This window comes from Lathamus discolor, chromosome 3, assembly GCF_037157495.1.
Source record: "Lathamus discolor isolate bLatDis1 chromosome 3, bLatDis1.hap1, whole genome shotgun sequence".
NCBI lineage: Eukaryota > Metazoa > Chordata > Aves > Psittaciformes > Psittacidae > Lathamus > Lathamus discolor.
In genome coordinates, this window is record NC_088886.1 from 89,389,338 (window position 1) to 89,404,520 (window position 15,183).

General features: G+C 38.3%; 1 protein-coding gene across 2 annotated transcripts in view; it reads left to right on the plus strand.

Annotated features, from left to right (window-relative positions):
- Nucleotides 1-686: 686 nt before the first annotated feature.
- Nucleotides 687-15,183, plus strand: part of LRP2 (LDL receptor related protein 2) — a 122,468-nt gene continuing 107,971 nt past the window's right edge. For both annotated transcript variants that reach the window (XM_065670450.1, XM_065670451.1), the window contains exon 1: nt 687-920. In XM_065670450.1, coding sequence (XP_065526522.1) covers nt 827-920 — 94 coding nt within the window. In that variant the 5' untranslated portion in view covers nt 687-826. The remainder of the gene's footprint in view (nt 921-15,183) is intronic.

Genomic DNA, 15,183 nt, shown 5'->3' on the forward strand with positions numbered 1-15,183 from the left:
CTGCATTCCAGCCTGAAGTACTGGGATATCTTTGTCTTTCCCCTGTGATACTATGCACTGTTATACCCTTGTTAGTACATACATGATTCCTGAAACGGCAGCAATGAAATTCAGGCAGACATTTCATCTGTGCTGTGCATGCTGTTGGAGAATTAGAACCAGAGTAAGGTGTCTCTAGCTGGGATCTTAAGCATTCACAGCCAAAGTACTTTACGAGTCTGATTTTACCTGCTTAGTAAGTGCAGAAGTAGTTTTCGTCCCTACAGTTTTCCTTTTGCATTATTCATTTGAGGAATAATAATGATAAAAAAGTTCTAAGCTTTATCTTCTGCATTGGTAATACGGTGGTGTGACTTTTTCAAAGTTGTCAAAAATACTTTTTTTTTGTTTGGAGCATGCCTTTGGGATGCTAAACCTGGGACCTATTTCACTTGCAGTCTGAAATTCACCTGATCAGTAGATCAAAATGTGCAGCGTAGCACCAATGGACTCTGATACACAGCCTGCAAAGTGCAGGCACTTAGAAGCATCTTGCCTGTCCTGCAAAGTGTGAAAGGAGGGGCAGCGGCAGCCTGTGGCTGCAGGGCCTGGAGCGGTGCCTGATTCCCTCATGCTAGTTCCGGGGCCGCCGGGTATAAAGAGCTTTATGCAATGTCTGGAGGGTGGGAGTTTATAGAAAACGCGATGTCTCAACAGGCGAACACGCCTTTCTTCTGCATCTAGCGGGATAAGAAAAAGACACCAGGCTCCCTGTGCTGCTGCTGTGCAGATCAGCACCCCGGAGCCGAGGAGCCAGCTTTGAGGGAGCTGGAGCATCCCAGCCCAGATGGGAACTCACCATCGGATGGATGGAAGAGCAGCAACTGCTTGCAAACTGCTCATACTATTCACTGCATGCATAATGCAGGGCAGTTGCCAAGGTAAGCGCTATGCTGCAGCCTCTCCGGAATGGGACTTGCACCGCAAGGAGCACATCCCTGCCCTGGGGCCTTCTGTGAGGAAGACCAAAGTGCCTGAGAGCAGAGGGTTAGCGGGAGACGGTGCAGGAGCCCTTTCAAATAAGGGAGACAGTTGGCCCTTTCCTTTCCAGAGTTATTTAATGGAGTTGATATCTGTTGTGGAAAAGAAAGTAGGGCCGTAAAAAACACTACAAACACCCGTGGCTCTTTAGATTCACTTCACCTTGTTTTTAAATTATTCCAGGATGTTTTTTCCTGATTGTTTTTCTGGTTTGTACAAACATTTATTTCCTGGTTGTATAAAACTGCAACATGCAAATGTTGCTAGAATTGGAGGGAGAGCTCCGACTTTGCAGCTCCGTGCTCCACACTGGGCTGTACAGAGATGCAGGAGGGCAGCTTTTCCTGCACTGATTACTGGCCGTGGGTAAGGTGGGGGAAAAGAATCACCCCGAAGCTTTTGCATTTTTTTATCTTGTGATCTTTGTGCCCTTCTTGCTACAGAAGTGCGGGTGGTTTTGCAGAGCAGAGTTCACCTGCGTTCCAAGAGCAGGTTTGGTGACCACTGAAGTTGTTACCTGGCGTTGTGTTTGAGGAGCGGCAGGGTGCACGTACGCAGGTTGTGCGGGGGGGTGTGATGGGTGGACAGGATTGCGTGCGTGTGGTATCTGCTGCCCCTTGGAGCAGGCTGTCGGCGCGGAGCAGATGCTTAGTCTGGAGCACAATAAGCTCCCCTCAGCCGCTCTCCCGGGCAGACTGGGAGTCGGGAGAACTTTTCCTCCGGGCTTTGCCGTTGCCGGGCGACGCCGGGGCGCACGTGACGGGCCGGCCGGCGCGCCGCGCCGCTCCACCGCCACCAGCTCGGGACGGGGTGGCCGGGCCGCGGTCCCCTCCCGCCCATGGCTGCGGCTAGCCTCTGCCCGGGCCCCCTCTGAACGCGGTGCAGCTGCCCTGGGGTGGGAATGAAGCCTGGCTTCTTGGAGCAGGAGGGGCCGAAGTTCATTTCCTTGGTCCCGCGTATTGACCCGGCAGCCTTGCTGGTTGTGTGTCTGTCTGTGCATTACGTGTGCGTTCAAATTGTTAATCTGCTTTCTTTGCTCAACTCTTAGTTTAAGCTCCTTAGACAGAATCAAGTAAGTAATTATATAGCAACTGCTGCTAGCAGCTCCCACTTGCAAGCAGGGAAATAGGAGATAGCTAATGTGCAGCAGGAGACCTGCAAAAGCTTCTATCCCAGGAGGTCACACTGGGCAGTTAATCCTATGCACTATTATTTTGTCTTGGACAAAATGGAAGCTGCAGTTTATTTCTTTGCTCTACAGCCACTTTTGACTGTTCAGGATGTGCCTGGTAAATGGCATGTCAGGGTAAGCAGGGGGAAGCTTTCAGCTAGCACTGGTAGGCAGTGGAAGTGCAGAAGTTTTTAACTTTGATGATGGTGTGTTGTGTCCTGCCTCCCCAGCCTTCAGGGTAGAATAACTGCAAATGAAACAGTATAGTTTAGTAATGGGTAGCTGATACTAGTAAAATCTCAGGGGAGCAATCTTGGCCATGCTGTGATTGTTATTGTGAAATATTTGATATTCTTAGGTTCCAGCTCCTTGAATGCTGAGATCATGTCAGACTCTCGTTAAAAAAAAAAAATTAAAAAAAAAAATAAAAGCAATTTCAAGGTTCAGAAGGAAAATGGTGAAAATCATATTATCTTGCTTAAGTCTCAGTGTTTTTGGAGGTCCTTCTGTGACGTTTTTTGGAACCTGAGTGTTCCTCATATAAACTGGTTGTTTCTAGAAGTTGTTTCACCTGAGCACTTGCTCAAATGATAGTATCACAATTCTTCCTTGATTTATCTAATTCTGGATTTACTGGAATTAAACACACCTCTTATAAACTGAATAAAAATACAATAGCCGGCAGTACAGGGCCTGGTTCTGCAACCTTTACTCTATAAGCCTTGTTTCCTGTGGGGTAGCTGTTGAGAGAAAAAGTTGCAGCTGGAACAGAAAAAACTACCTCAGTGTAGATGGTGTCAAGAAGGAGCATCACGGGACTAAGGTTAATGTTTGTTTTGAGGAATGTCAAAGTGCTTCATGCTCATAGTCATAAACTGGAGCCACTGGATAGATATTGTACTCTCAGCAGTTTAGCAGAGGGCAAATGGGATCAGTAGGGCAACTTTGCATTTGAACAATGAGCTCTTTAATGTTACTGCAGAGCATACCAGATCTACACACTCAAGCAATGTTCCACATAGTATCTGTTACTAGGCTCACCTTATCTATTATGGAAAGCCTGCTGTACTTTTTCTGATGAGGATTTAGTAGATGCAAGTGCTTGGGGTTTTTTTCCTGTTCTTAATGGTTCAGCACCAGAGGAACTGTTAGTTTAGTTTCTTTATAAAATAATTCATATGTATAAAATCATATATAAATCGTCTATAAAAAGCTGCTTTTCTTTACAACAAAAAGGAACTCTTCTTTCTAGACACAAAACATTACGAACATTTTTCACCAATCTACTATAGTTAATATTTCTGTAACCTGTATATTTCAAATCACTCAGATTTCCTTTGTTGCTTTTTGGTGTCCCTTAGGTCCTGATGACCTACTTTCAACAGAGATGCTGTCAATCTTCCAGAAAATAAATGTGTATTAGTATTAGAATAATATAAATTATTTAATAAATTACATTTGCATGTTGGCTTTTTTTTTTTTTTTCTTTTCCCCACCAATTCTGTTAAATTTAGTACAAAATTAGTAAATTAGTTAGAAAACAGTGCTGGCATCAGGCTTGCATGTACTTACACTGAAGTTCTGGTTTTGCTGTTATTTATTGCAACTTGCTATGTGCGGGCCAGGTTTTCATTTTATTGTGTAGTTTTACTATGTTTAAATTGTTGTCTGCCTCACCCCTTGTTCCGGTGGGTACTTCTGAGGATCTTTTTCTTTAGTGTGTTTCATGTATGGAATCAAAGATGGCAAATTCACATTGCTATGGATTATATGAGATCAATGATTGCTTAGCCAGGCTGTATATTTTCCTTGCTGATAATCATAATATTCGTGTATCACCATTAATGGTATTTTTCTCTACATATATGCTAATTGTTTTAATTTCTGAATTCTGTATTAAGTTAGGAGACCTGAAGATGACAGCTGGGTTGAATCCTAGTATTTTTTTTTTCCCCTCGTCTTTTCAATAACTCATGGTTTACTGATATTTTTTGAAAGTTTCTGTGGTTGAGCTCAAGATCAGAAGATTTTATTTATTTATTTATTTATGTTTAGGGAAGCTGTTTATTCTTTATGTATCTTGGCAAAATTTGTGCAAAAACTTTGCTGCAGCATAAAAATTAGTGCATTGAATTTCATTTACATCCTAAATCTCTTTAATGATAAGTCATCAGGTTAAATGTGTTCCAAGCCAGTCTGACTAAAATTTGTTACCACTATAAGGTCTTTATTAGTCTGAGAACGGAGGCTATTCTAAAAATGAATGTATATCGTGTGATACCGTATCTCAGAAATCACAATGAACATTTGCATGAAATAAGGCCAGTAATAAATAGGTATGGTAAGACCAAGTATAGGAGAACTACAGTGGCTCTTTCCAGAATGGTGTGGAAAAACATGCTTTTCCATCAAGCATTGTAATGGCTCAAAATTAATGATTCAGTATTTTTTAGGCATTATCTTCAGTCAAATCTGTTTAATCTGTCTACAGGATGATGTATGGTGACATTGCCGTAGGCAACAGGCCAGAGTCAGTATTCATACAACCTCATATGGCGCTGTGTGCATGTAAATGACAGAAGTCTGTCTGTAAGATTACACCCCTGTCAAGACTTAGTGTTTGAAGACCTTGAGTGAGACTCTTTTTGGGCACTGAGGATTTGGAAGTAACGAGAAGGGAGAAAGGATAGCAAAGCTAGTGAATATACCAATGCAATCTTGACATACAGTTTAATAGGTATTGTGCATGACCTGTGAGCTGCAGTGTTCACAATCCTGCACTAGTATAATTTTCTTGGTTTCTCTTGGAGACATACTCACACAAAATCAAGAGCAAAATACCACTGAGTGTCCATCTACTCGGCTCTGAACTAGTTTATTTCCCAAGGGCTGACAATTTAAAAGTACTTATCAGTGAAATACATTATAATCTTCTCCCATTTTAATTAATGAGTGATGTTTCTGTGCATTGACAGTATTTTTTTTCATAGTTCTTTTTAATGAGTAGCCCTCTTTTAGTACATTTCTTGAATTTTCTTAATTATTTACCCCTTTCCTGTTTTGTGTTCAGCAAAGCATGTCAGGAATTTGCAGAGTAATCAGCAAAAGTGAAGAATAGGACAAACCCCAGAATTCTAGTTACAAATTGAAAGCAGTAATTGAATGACACCTGGTTAGATTTAGGTTCTATGCCAAATGCTAGAATTACAGTAAATAATTAAGCTGCAGGAATCAAGACAAATAGACAAAGCATCTAAGGACATTTCATCTAAGATAAGTGTGTGATGCTTCTCTTTTCCTGTAAGACAAACCAAAACCTTCTTTCATATATTGAGCTGATTGGAAATTTGAGCAATGAAATCCTACTTTAATCCAGATTTACTTTTCATGTGTTTTGCAGGAAATGAGCAAAGATTCATTTGGGGGAAAGGTAGAATGCAATTTCATTAAAGCCTTTTACTTCTTTTGGGCTTCTTGGATTGATGTGAAGTCAATCACAGTGTTTGGAGCCTTTCCGCCTTTATATGCCTTCTTGTACTGTTAGATTATTGCTGGATCAAAGCCCAGTGATGGTTTTTTTGGTGTGTGTTCTGTTTTTTTTTGTTTGTTTTGTTTGTTTTGTTGTTTGTGGGGTTGGGGTTTTTTTTTGTTTTTTTTTGTTTTTTTCCTAAATATGAATACTCTTATTTTTAGTTGAGTAGTAAACTGGCACATTATAGAGGTAATTAATTTTATCTCTATGAATATTGGATCAAATGCCATTCAGTTTTCCTAAAATACTTATTTTTAGATCTAAGAGCTTGTGAAAACTCTCCAGATAGGCATATATGTAACTTTCAGTTACATGTTGATAGTACAATTGCATTTTTAAGCAGGGGTTTGTGATTGCTTCTACTCTTTCAGAGGTCCACTTAAAAAGTGCTGGAACCATGTAACACTTTGGATGTTTGAAAGGAAATTACACTTTGCAGAAGTTGTCGTTGTTGAAAAACATTAAAGATCCCTTCTAATTAATGATCTACAGGTTGACATTTATTTAAAGGGAAGTTGGTGGTTTTATTCTACTGTGGCTAATTAGCGATGATAATCAGATGATTTGTCAGCTTCTGTTTAATAGCTTACACTGAATGTGACAAATAAAGGACAGAGCTGTTTTTCAAATTATTTAAAACTAAAGTGCTGCTTTATATAATTTGACAATTACACTTTATTCTTAAAGATACCTTGAGATGTCTCTAGATGAAGGAATAACAAGGGTTTTTTTTGAGTCAACTCAGTTCAACTCTATTAATTTCAAAGAAATTGTCTGAGTTATACTGATCTAAGAGAAAATAGGATGCAGTGAAGAGTAAACATTTCTTTTAATTGCTTCTTATTGTTTGAGATCCATTTTGAAGTCCACTTTCTTATTACAGTGTTAATTTTATTAACTGCTTTAGCTTCTTTAACTCAGCACACTTTTAGAACAGTTTAAGAAAATGAAGTTTAATGATTAAGCATAGAAATGTTTAATGGAATGGATAGCCTTTAGTGAATTAAAAACCATAAGCTTTTACTGTTGGTTTTGAGGCTTTTAATGTTGTCTTTGTTTTGCAATACTTAAAGTGGATTAGAGATCTAAGGATCACTGTTACAAGTTTTGTTCTGGATTAATGAAATGACATATAAGGGTTGACTGAAATTGTTCTACTTTTATGACCTCTTCTATTTTATGCTTTTGACATGAATAAGTTGCCTTTGTTTTACAATCAAGAAGCCAGATCTTCAGCAAAAAGGCACTGTTTACATCAGCAGTGTGTCTGCCCAATTATTTTCTTGCACAAGCAGGTCATGATACTACACCCTGCTGAGTTGAGTCAAAGAGTGGGGGTCCGTTCCAACAGGGACTTGCTTTGACGGGGATTGCAGGCTCATGCTTTTGTGGAGCAAGAAGTATGAAGGTTTTAGTTGTGTTTTGTGACATCTCTTAAAAAAAAAAAAAAGTCATAGTCCACAAGATATCCCAGGAACTGATACATTCAGTAATATATTTAGAATCTAGGTAATGTTTTTTATCTTCAGATACCATTAGCTAAGTTATCAACTCAGATAAATGTAGCACAGAGTTTAGTTTAGTTTGGGGAAATATAGGGCTCGCAGAACTGGAGTATATACACGTATCAATAATTCTCCCCAGGTTTGGCCAGAAGAAGGAGGCTTACTGTGTAAAGTTCATATCGCTCAACACCAGTGGGAAACATTTCAATCTGATCAAGCCCTTGTCATACCTTGTAATCTAAGGGTATAGTTTCATGAGCCAGGTGAACAGGTTGCTGCTTCTGGAAGCAGGAAGATTCACTCTCCATCCCTCTCTGCTTCAGTGTCCCATACCATGTTGCTGCTAGCCTTGAGATCTTGCTGCTTGCTTTGTGCTAGCACCACTGCTCATTGGACTTCTTTGTGACCTGCTTTCAGTTACAAACCTGGAGGAAAACTAAACCAGGACTATGGAATTAGGTGATTTCTTGGTGGCCTGGTGATTTTGAGTAGCATACAGAAAGGTCTGGCAGATACCAGAGTTTGGGAAGATCAGTGAACTTTGGCTTCAAGTGGTAGAAGGAGGGGAGTTGGAAAGAGAGAATGAAAGAGCCCCTTTTTTCTTACGGTAAATCAGTGGGTTGGCTCAGCTGGCCATGCAGCCACTCCTTAATGCTACTGCTAAGAGTACGTAGGAAATGCTTGGCTAGCATGCTAGTTACAAGAGTGGTCCCATCAGAGCTACAGAGAAGCTGTGTTAGCACTGCGGGAAACCCTTTTGTAAAGTTGTCTGGTGTAAACAGATGGCTTCACTTGAATGGGACTGCTCACGTGTTCACTTTTGAGCAGGATTGTAGGGCTGTTCTCAACCTGCAATGCAATAAATGAGTTGGACTATAATCAAGCTCCTGGAATCCTGCTGCAGTTTTTGTTGGCCTTCTAGCTGTGTTAATAAAAATAGCTTTTACTACTGTGAGGTCTAATAGGTTTTGAACTATTTCATGTGAAACAAATGAGCTCCAGTTTATGTCTGAAATGAATGGCAAAGTTTGTGGTGTCCTCTATGAATATACGAGCTGTTTTTAATAGGTTTGCAGTTTTTACTTTCTATAGGAAGGCAAACACAGAATGTACTTTAAAGCCTCACTGAAAATTAGTATTTTTTCCTAGTATTCCTTAATATAGGAAAGTGCTAAAATTCCTTTTGTTACCTCTGCAGTACATGAAAGGTATTTACTGAAGTGATTAAACTGCGTCTACTTTAGTTGTTAATCTGAGCCTTGATAAATTTTTGTTGGCTGAACCAATAGGAAATCTGAATAGAGCATCAGATACAGCTCAGTTGTGGTTGGTCCTATTACTCAGACAAGTTGGCCATCTGCTTCACCAGGAGCTCTGCCTGGGTAAAGAGGGCAACGAGGACAATCGGGCTCCTTTGGCACTTGCAGAAGTGATACCCTGTCATGGAATTTGTGTTCTAAATCTTGGCAATTGAAAAAAAACCCGAACAAAACCAACAAACAGCCCGCCATCATTTAACAGTGGAAATGCAATAATGCTGCTATTGCTAGATTTTGAGTTCTAAAGGTTTATTAAGCCTGCCACAGAACTTTGGAAGTTTGGATGTCTCTTGTATTTGTTTGAGGAAGAAAAAAGCTAAAGGACAAATAATTGAATTCCATAAAATAATGACTAGCAAAATCTGAATGAACTAAGAGTGTGGTAAAAGCTCCAACCCTGATGAAGTACTTAATCCACTGAAACTTTATCACTTGCTAATGAAACAATTCCTACCTGGGAAAGACACTTCGACAATCAATTGCTTTACTTGTTGTTCTACTGAGCTTTCTCTAATAGGGGCCAAGAATTCTCAGAAACTTAAATCCCAAGAAATTTCATAATGTAGTAGAGAGAGATGCAGATTATCAATCACCCTGTCAAGAGGAAATCTCACTCATTACACATTATGTATATAGATACTGACATTGTGGCCACCAATGTGCCAGTTGTGGCTATAGTCTTCCTGGCAGGTATTTTGAAAGACTGATAGAAACTGTTGCTATGAGAAACGCATTACAATTTAAAAGTTGCAAGTTTGTAGACAAATGCCTGCAGTTCTGTGAGGATCGTTATTAATATGTTGTGTGTTACCACTGTGAAACTTGGGAGTCAATGTGTGCCTTTACTGTGGTTTTGTCCACTTGCTTTTGGATCTTTAAGGATGCTGGGGAGGGACTCTTCATCAGGGACTGTAGTGACAGGACAAGGGGTAACGGGTTAAGACTTGAACAGGGGAAGTTTAGATTTGATATAAGGAGGAAATTCTTTCCTGTTAGGGTGGTGAGGCACTGGAATCGGTTGCCCAGGGAGGTTGAGAGTGCTCCATCCCTGGCAGTGTTCAAGTCCAGGTTGGATGAAGCCTTGTGTGGGATGGTTTAGTGTGAGGTGTCCCTGCCCATGGCAGGGGGGTTGGAACTAGATGATCTTGAGGTCCTTTCCAACCCTAACTATTCTATGATTCTATGATTCTAAGTATGTAAGTATGCAGGACTTCTATGCTCTTGTGTTTCCAAGGATGCAGCAAGTGTAGGGCTTATCCAGCTGCACAAGTTAGAGCAGGAAACCCTTCTTTCCTGCTATTCACTGTTGTGCCTGGAATGCTGCTAAGAGTAGCTAGATAATGTAATTTAAAGAGTTACTTGAAATATTGTGTCCAACAGCCACCAGTGAAGAGAAGTAGCAACAGAATCAAGTACCCTTAAAAAACCCTAAGGGGTGAGTAAATCTGGCAGTTGTAGAGTTTGGCTGGTTAGGGGACATCTAAGTTATATGCTTCCATTGGGGCTGAAAGGAAGGGTAAAGTTTCAGTGGCATTGTGTTTATCCTCTTCCAGTGAATTCAAGAACTTTGTCTTTTTAATTTGACATGCTCATTAGTATTACTGTTTGGGTAAGAATTTTTTAAAGATTATTTTTTAAACTGAAAACTGTAAAGAAAATATGCTAAGTTTTTAAAAATGAAAGAGCCAAAGGACGATTTAATTCTTATTGCTTATTTTCAGGTCTATTAAAGTTTATTTTTGTGTGAGCACATTGTTGGACAATGTTGTTTCAATTCAGGTGATCCTTCCTTTACTCAGGCCTGCCTTAGCACATGGGATTTCCTTTTCAAGAAGCTTGATAAGGAGGGACCAGCCATAGCTATTAACTGCAAGCTGAAATTGAGTCACTACTGTATAAGGAGGAAATGTGAGTGTCCAAAGAAATAGGTGTAGTTCCTCATGTCATGGGCAGTATTAAGTAGCATTAGAATGTCTGACTAGGCATGCTAGATGCTTGTAGCATATGAACTATCTATTCTGTATTGACACTTCAATTTTTTTGTTTTTCTGAAAATGTTCTCGCATGCTTAGTTTGCAATAAGTAACAGTCACTATTTTTGAAGTGCAAAAGCCCTGTCAAGTTTTGGTTCACAGCTTAAATTGTCTTTTTCTTTTTTTTTTTTTTTAATCTAGAGTCCCACTAGCTATGATGGCGCTATTCGAGTAGTGAAGAATTTTGTTACAGATATGGCTTTTGTGGTGAATAAGAAATAGCTTTCACTTAATGTGATTACTGTGTTTATTATCTGTGTAAGGGGAAATGGTTTATTTTTTGCACAAGTTTAATTTTTTATTTAATAACTTGCGATATAATATTTCAGTAAGTTATAATTTGGCACTGTTAGATGTTGCATAGCAAGTTTCAGTCTAGCAACAATGCATAAAAGAACTATAAAATATTACACAATTTCACTGTAAGAGACTGGATTGGAAGGCTCTTACTGAGGCTGATTTCTAGTGCTACAATGACTCATCGGCTTTCAGGAGAGCATGGCTGAATTGAATGCAGCTCACCATCTCAGCATGGAGTCTAATTTTGAGAACAAACATCACATTTATTTAAAAAGCAGTACAGCTCTCAGAATGAAAATAGCAACTGCTACTGAATCTATCAGACCTTCTCAGTGGTATGTACTGTACACTTTCTAAGCTGTTTAAGCGCTTTTTTCATTTTCCACATACTGTGTAGTTGTAAACACTTCCTAGACTTGAAGATTTTCATTGTTTGGTCATATTCCCCCCTTACTGTTACCAAATTGTTATTCTACAGCAGCCTTGGGGCCATTAGAAAGGTTCATTGGTATGAAAATGCTTGGGATGCTTCCTCCTGTGAGTAACTGGAGGTGTCTTTATTTATACTGTGTTTGCTTATTCTTCTTCCTCCTTATGTCATTTTGTCAATTAGAACACATTTGCAAATTTAATGTGCCATTCGTGAAAAAGAAGGATTTAGGAGAGCTGAAACATGTAGTCTTCCCTAGAGCTCCACAGTGCTTGGTTTGCTTAACCAGCTAATGCAATTGCAGTTCCTTTATGTGGATAAAGACACCTAATGTCAAGACAACTGGTTGAGGTTATCCAATTTAGTGCAGAACATATGTAATGTGTCTGAAATACATTTTTATATTGTGAAGGCTAATCTTTTAGTACTTGAAAGAAGACTGATTCTCTTGAATTTAGCCATGCTGATAATGTTTACTAAATACTCTAAAAGGAGTACATATACTTTTTGTTGGTCTCACCTTGGAAAATACCTTATATACAGTCGGGATAAAAGAAAGTGTCAAACAAAAATTAATGGCTAATTATTAGTTATCACTGAACGAGAAAGAAATTTCACAGTGACTTAAAGGGAAGAAGGAACCTGATCTGTTCAGTCTAAGGAATATTTTCTTTATCAGTGGAAAGGTATATCACCTCCTGTCTATTAGAATTAGCCCTTGTTTAAAAGGATTATTTTTGATTCCTCCCTTATTATAGGACTAAGAAGATAGTAAGAGTTTATTTGTTGCTTTCTAAAAAGTGTGTGAGTTGAAGAAAGGTTATAAAGGAACTTAATTTTGATTAATTTGCTTTTAGTCTTGTATTGTGGTAAAGATGCATAGTACGGATATGTACTATTTCTGGACATGTATGGTAAGTGAACTGTCATGATTTTAGATTCAAGAAGGTTTGATTTTTTTTTATGTTTAAGATCAATGTGAATAATTAAAAAATATTCTATACATTATTGTTTTCTTGGGGTTTTTTTTGGTTTTTGTTTTTTGTTTACTTTTCCCAGAATAGCTGGTTTTAAAGTGATAATGTAGAAGCTATAGTTATTTTGTTCTGAATACCAGAGTTTTAGGAAAGAAAACATTTAAAATGAGAGGGTTTTTTTCTAAGAGGTCCATATATGGTTTATTAGAAAATTAGGGTCATTCTCTTCATTATTACTTCAGGCTTATACTTGAAGAAAATAAAATTGAATAGGTTTGTTAAAAATAATTTAGAAACCATTTCTGTTTTTATCAGGCTCTTTGCATTTGTTGCTTTTTCAATAAATAAAGCTAAAATAAGGTAGAGAGGATGAGGATTATGAATATCTTTAATGTTGCTAGGAGGCATTTACAGTGTCATTCCTTTGAACTTGGTGTCTGCAGGAGACTTGAACCCTTTTTTCTTTGCAGGAAAGCTTTCCTGCTTAGTTTCAGTAGATTAAAATCCTGAGTTTGTTTAATTCTTGGATTTATGCTGAGGCATTAGTAGAAATGAATCTATAGTCCTTTTATAATTGTATTAACTGAGAACAAATAGTTTAACATACAATACACTAATTTTTAGTATGTTCAAAAAACATTTTGCATGTGAGTATTATTAAAACCGGATTTGATGCTTTAGTTTTAACAATGGTTTTGGTTGACAAGAGTCTGCATATGCAGGAGCATGCACACACAAATCACGGAATATAATACAAATTTTGCTGTCTCTGGACTTCCTTAACTACTTGGCAAGTGGTTTTGAAAGAGAAACTGTAAAAATCTGCTGTTGCTGCAGTGAAACAGGGTATTTCTAAGTCTATTTTGAAAGGCAAAGTTTTCACTTTTGTTCTTGACTTTTAAGGTGCTTTTTGTTAAAAATCAGTGAGTAATTTAAAATGTAGCATTGGATTCTAGTCTGACAGGCAAGATCCATTTATTACAGATTCTGATACCCATTGTTCCACTGAACTCAGAATGTGGGTTACTGTTTTCTCTTCTGTTGAGCAGGGAATATCTAGCTTATTAATCTGAGAAATAGACTCTGCATATATGGGTAGACTTACAGAAAAAAACAAATAATTAAAGATTAAACTTAAGTTTACCTTCTGTTTTCATTCCTCTCACCTTCCTGATATCAGTTTTATTTATAATCCAATAATATAGGGAGTTCTACATGTGAGTGGATTTTTAGGGAGAAGGTGTAGAAGTATCGTTTTTCTGCTGTTTGGGTGAGTAAAAGCTATTTTATTATCAATAGATTTCTGCTATTTTTTGAGGAAGTTGTGCAAGTGGGACTTGGGAGCCAAATCTCTTAGTCTACTTCGTGTCAGTGGAGAACTAGATCTGTTGCTTCAAGTTCAGTCCTTTATAATTTCCGTATTCCTCCACAGTGAAACAATCTGAAATAATCTGTATCATCTGTGCACCAGAAAGTTTTCTAAAATGCCTGTATCTTAGCTTGAAGGCTACGGGGTACATAATAAAACAATCAAATTAAGTAAATGAGGTACTTCTGCACACACATCTCGTGATGTTGTTGGCATTCAGATGAATAATTGAATTTAAAAACAGAGTAGACAATTTTTGTGAAGAGTAGTGCATTGATTAGTGTTAAATACACTAGAGTGAGAGGTGGAGTCTCTGGCTAGGAACCCTTCCAACATCAATTGATAAAGGCTTCCTGTGGAGGCCCCTCCATAGGAAGGATCAAGGTGCATGTGCCTTGTTTCTTGTGCTGTCTAATAATTATACCAGCAAAACTTGAGTTTACCTCTCATGTACTGTGACTTCCTGGAGTGCTACTGGAGAAACAGTAGCACTCCAGATTTTACGTTGCAAAAAACGAGGGCCATTTAGCTTTTGCTTGTCGACATTGGGCCACCCAGGTGAGTTCAAGCACCTATCATCATTTATCCTGTAAACTGTCTAGGATATGACCCTTCTTTTTGTTAAGCGTTTATACAGTGCAAGGCACAAAGAGTCCTTGATCAACTACTGAGTCTATAGAAGCTATTTTATTAATAATCTAATTATAATATCTAATTGGATGTTAATTCAGTAAAAGAAATCCTGTGCTTCCTATTCACATTGTAGCTCTTGCTCTTCTGCTTCAGATTGTCCTTTGACTAATCTCCTTTCTACCTGTCAGTCTGTATACAGAGATCTTTTAGTCATGTGAAGCGGGTGCAGACTCACAATTGTGTTTTTGTTGATATTGTCATTTTGTTGATATTGTCAGATTTCTCTAATATAATCTGGTTTAGAGACATGTAGGTACAAAAGATGTTCTCTGTTGCAAGGTCTTGGAAGCTGAAAATAAACCTTGTACAGCTTTCTGTAATATCTTTAAATGCTTATATGGTTGGTGGTTTTTTCATCTGAACAGTTTGTATTAGATATAAAGGAGTTTGCACAGTGTAGAAATACTGAAAGTTAAATATCGATATATGAAATCTAACATAATTATATCAGACTATTTTTCTTTACATTTACCTATTATAATTGCTATCAGAATACTACTTTTCAATATCACAGCACATTTTACAATAATAAGCAAAGGTTTTTCCTGAACTATGGCTTTTACTTCTTTCCTCATTAGTGTGGGGGAACAGAGATGGAATTTCCAGAGTTTTAGCTTCCCCTCCCTGAGCATTCCAAAACTCAGGCTGCTTGACGTGCAATTAAGCTAGGCAAAAATCTGACAGCAAAATGTATGGAAGGTGATTCTCCAGGATTCTTCTACCTGCAGTGCCACTGGAGTGGGCTGTTCTGTTTGGGGGTGAATGGGAAAAAAAAAGAGTACCCTGTCAGAAGGCAGAAAGGGAGAAAAGAGAGCTTATCGCTTGTTTTTCTTT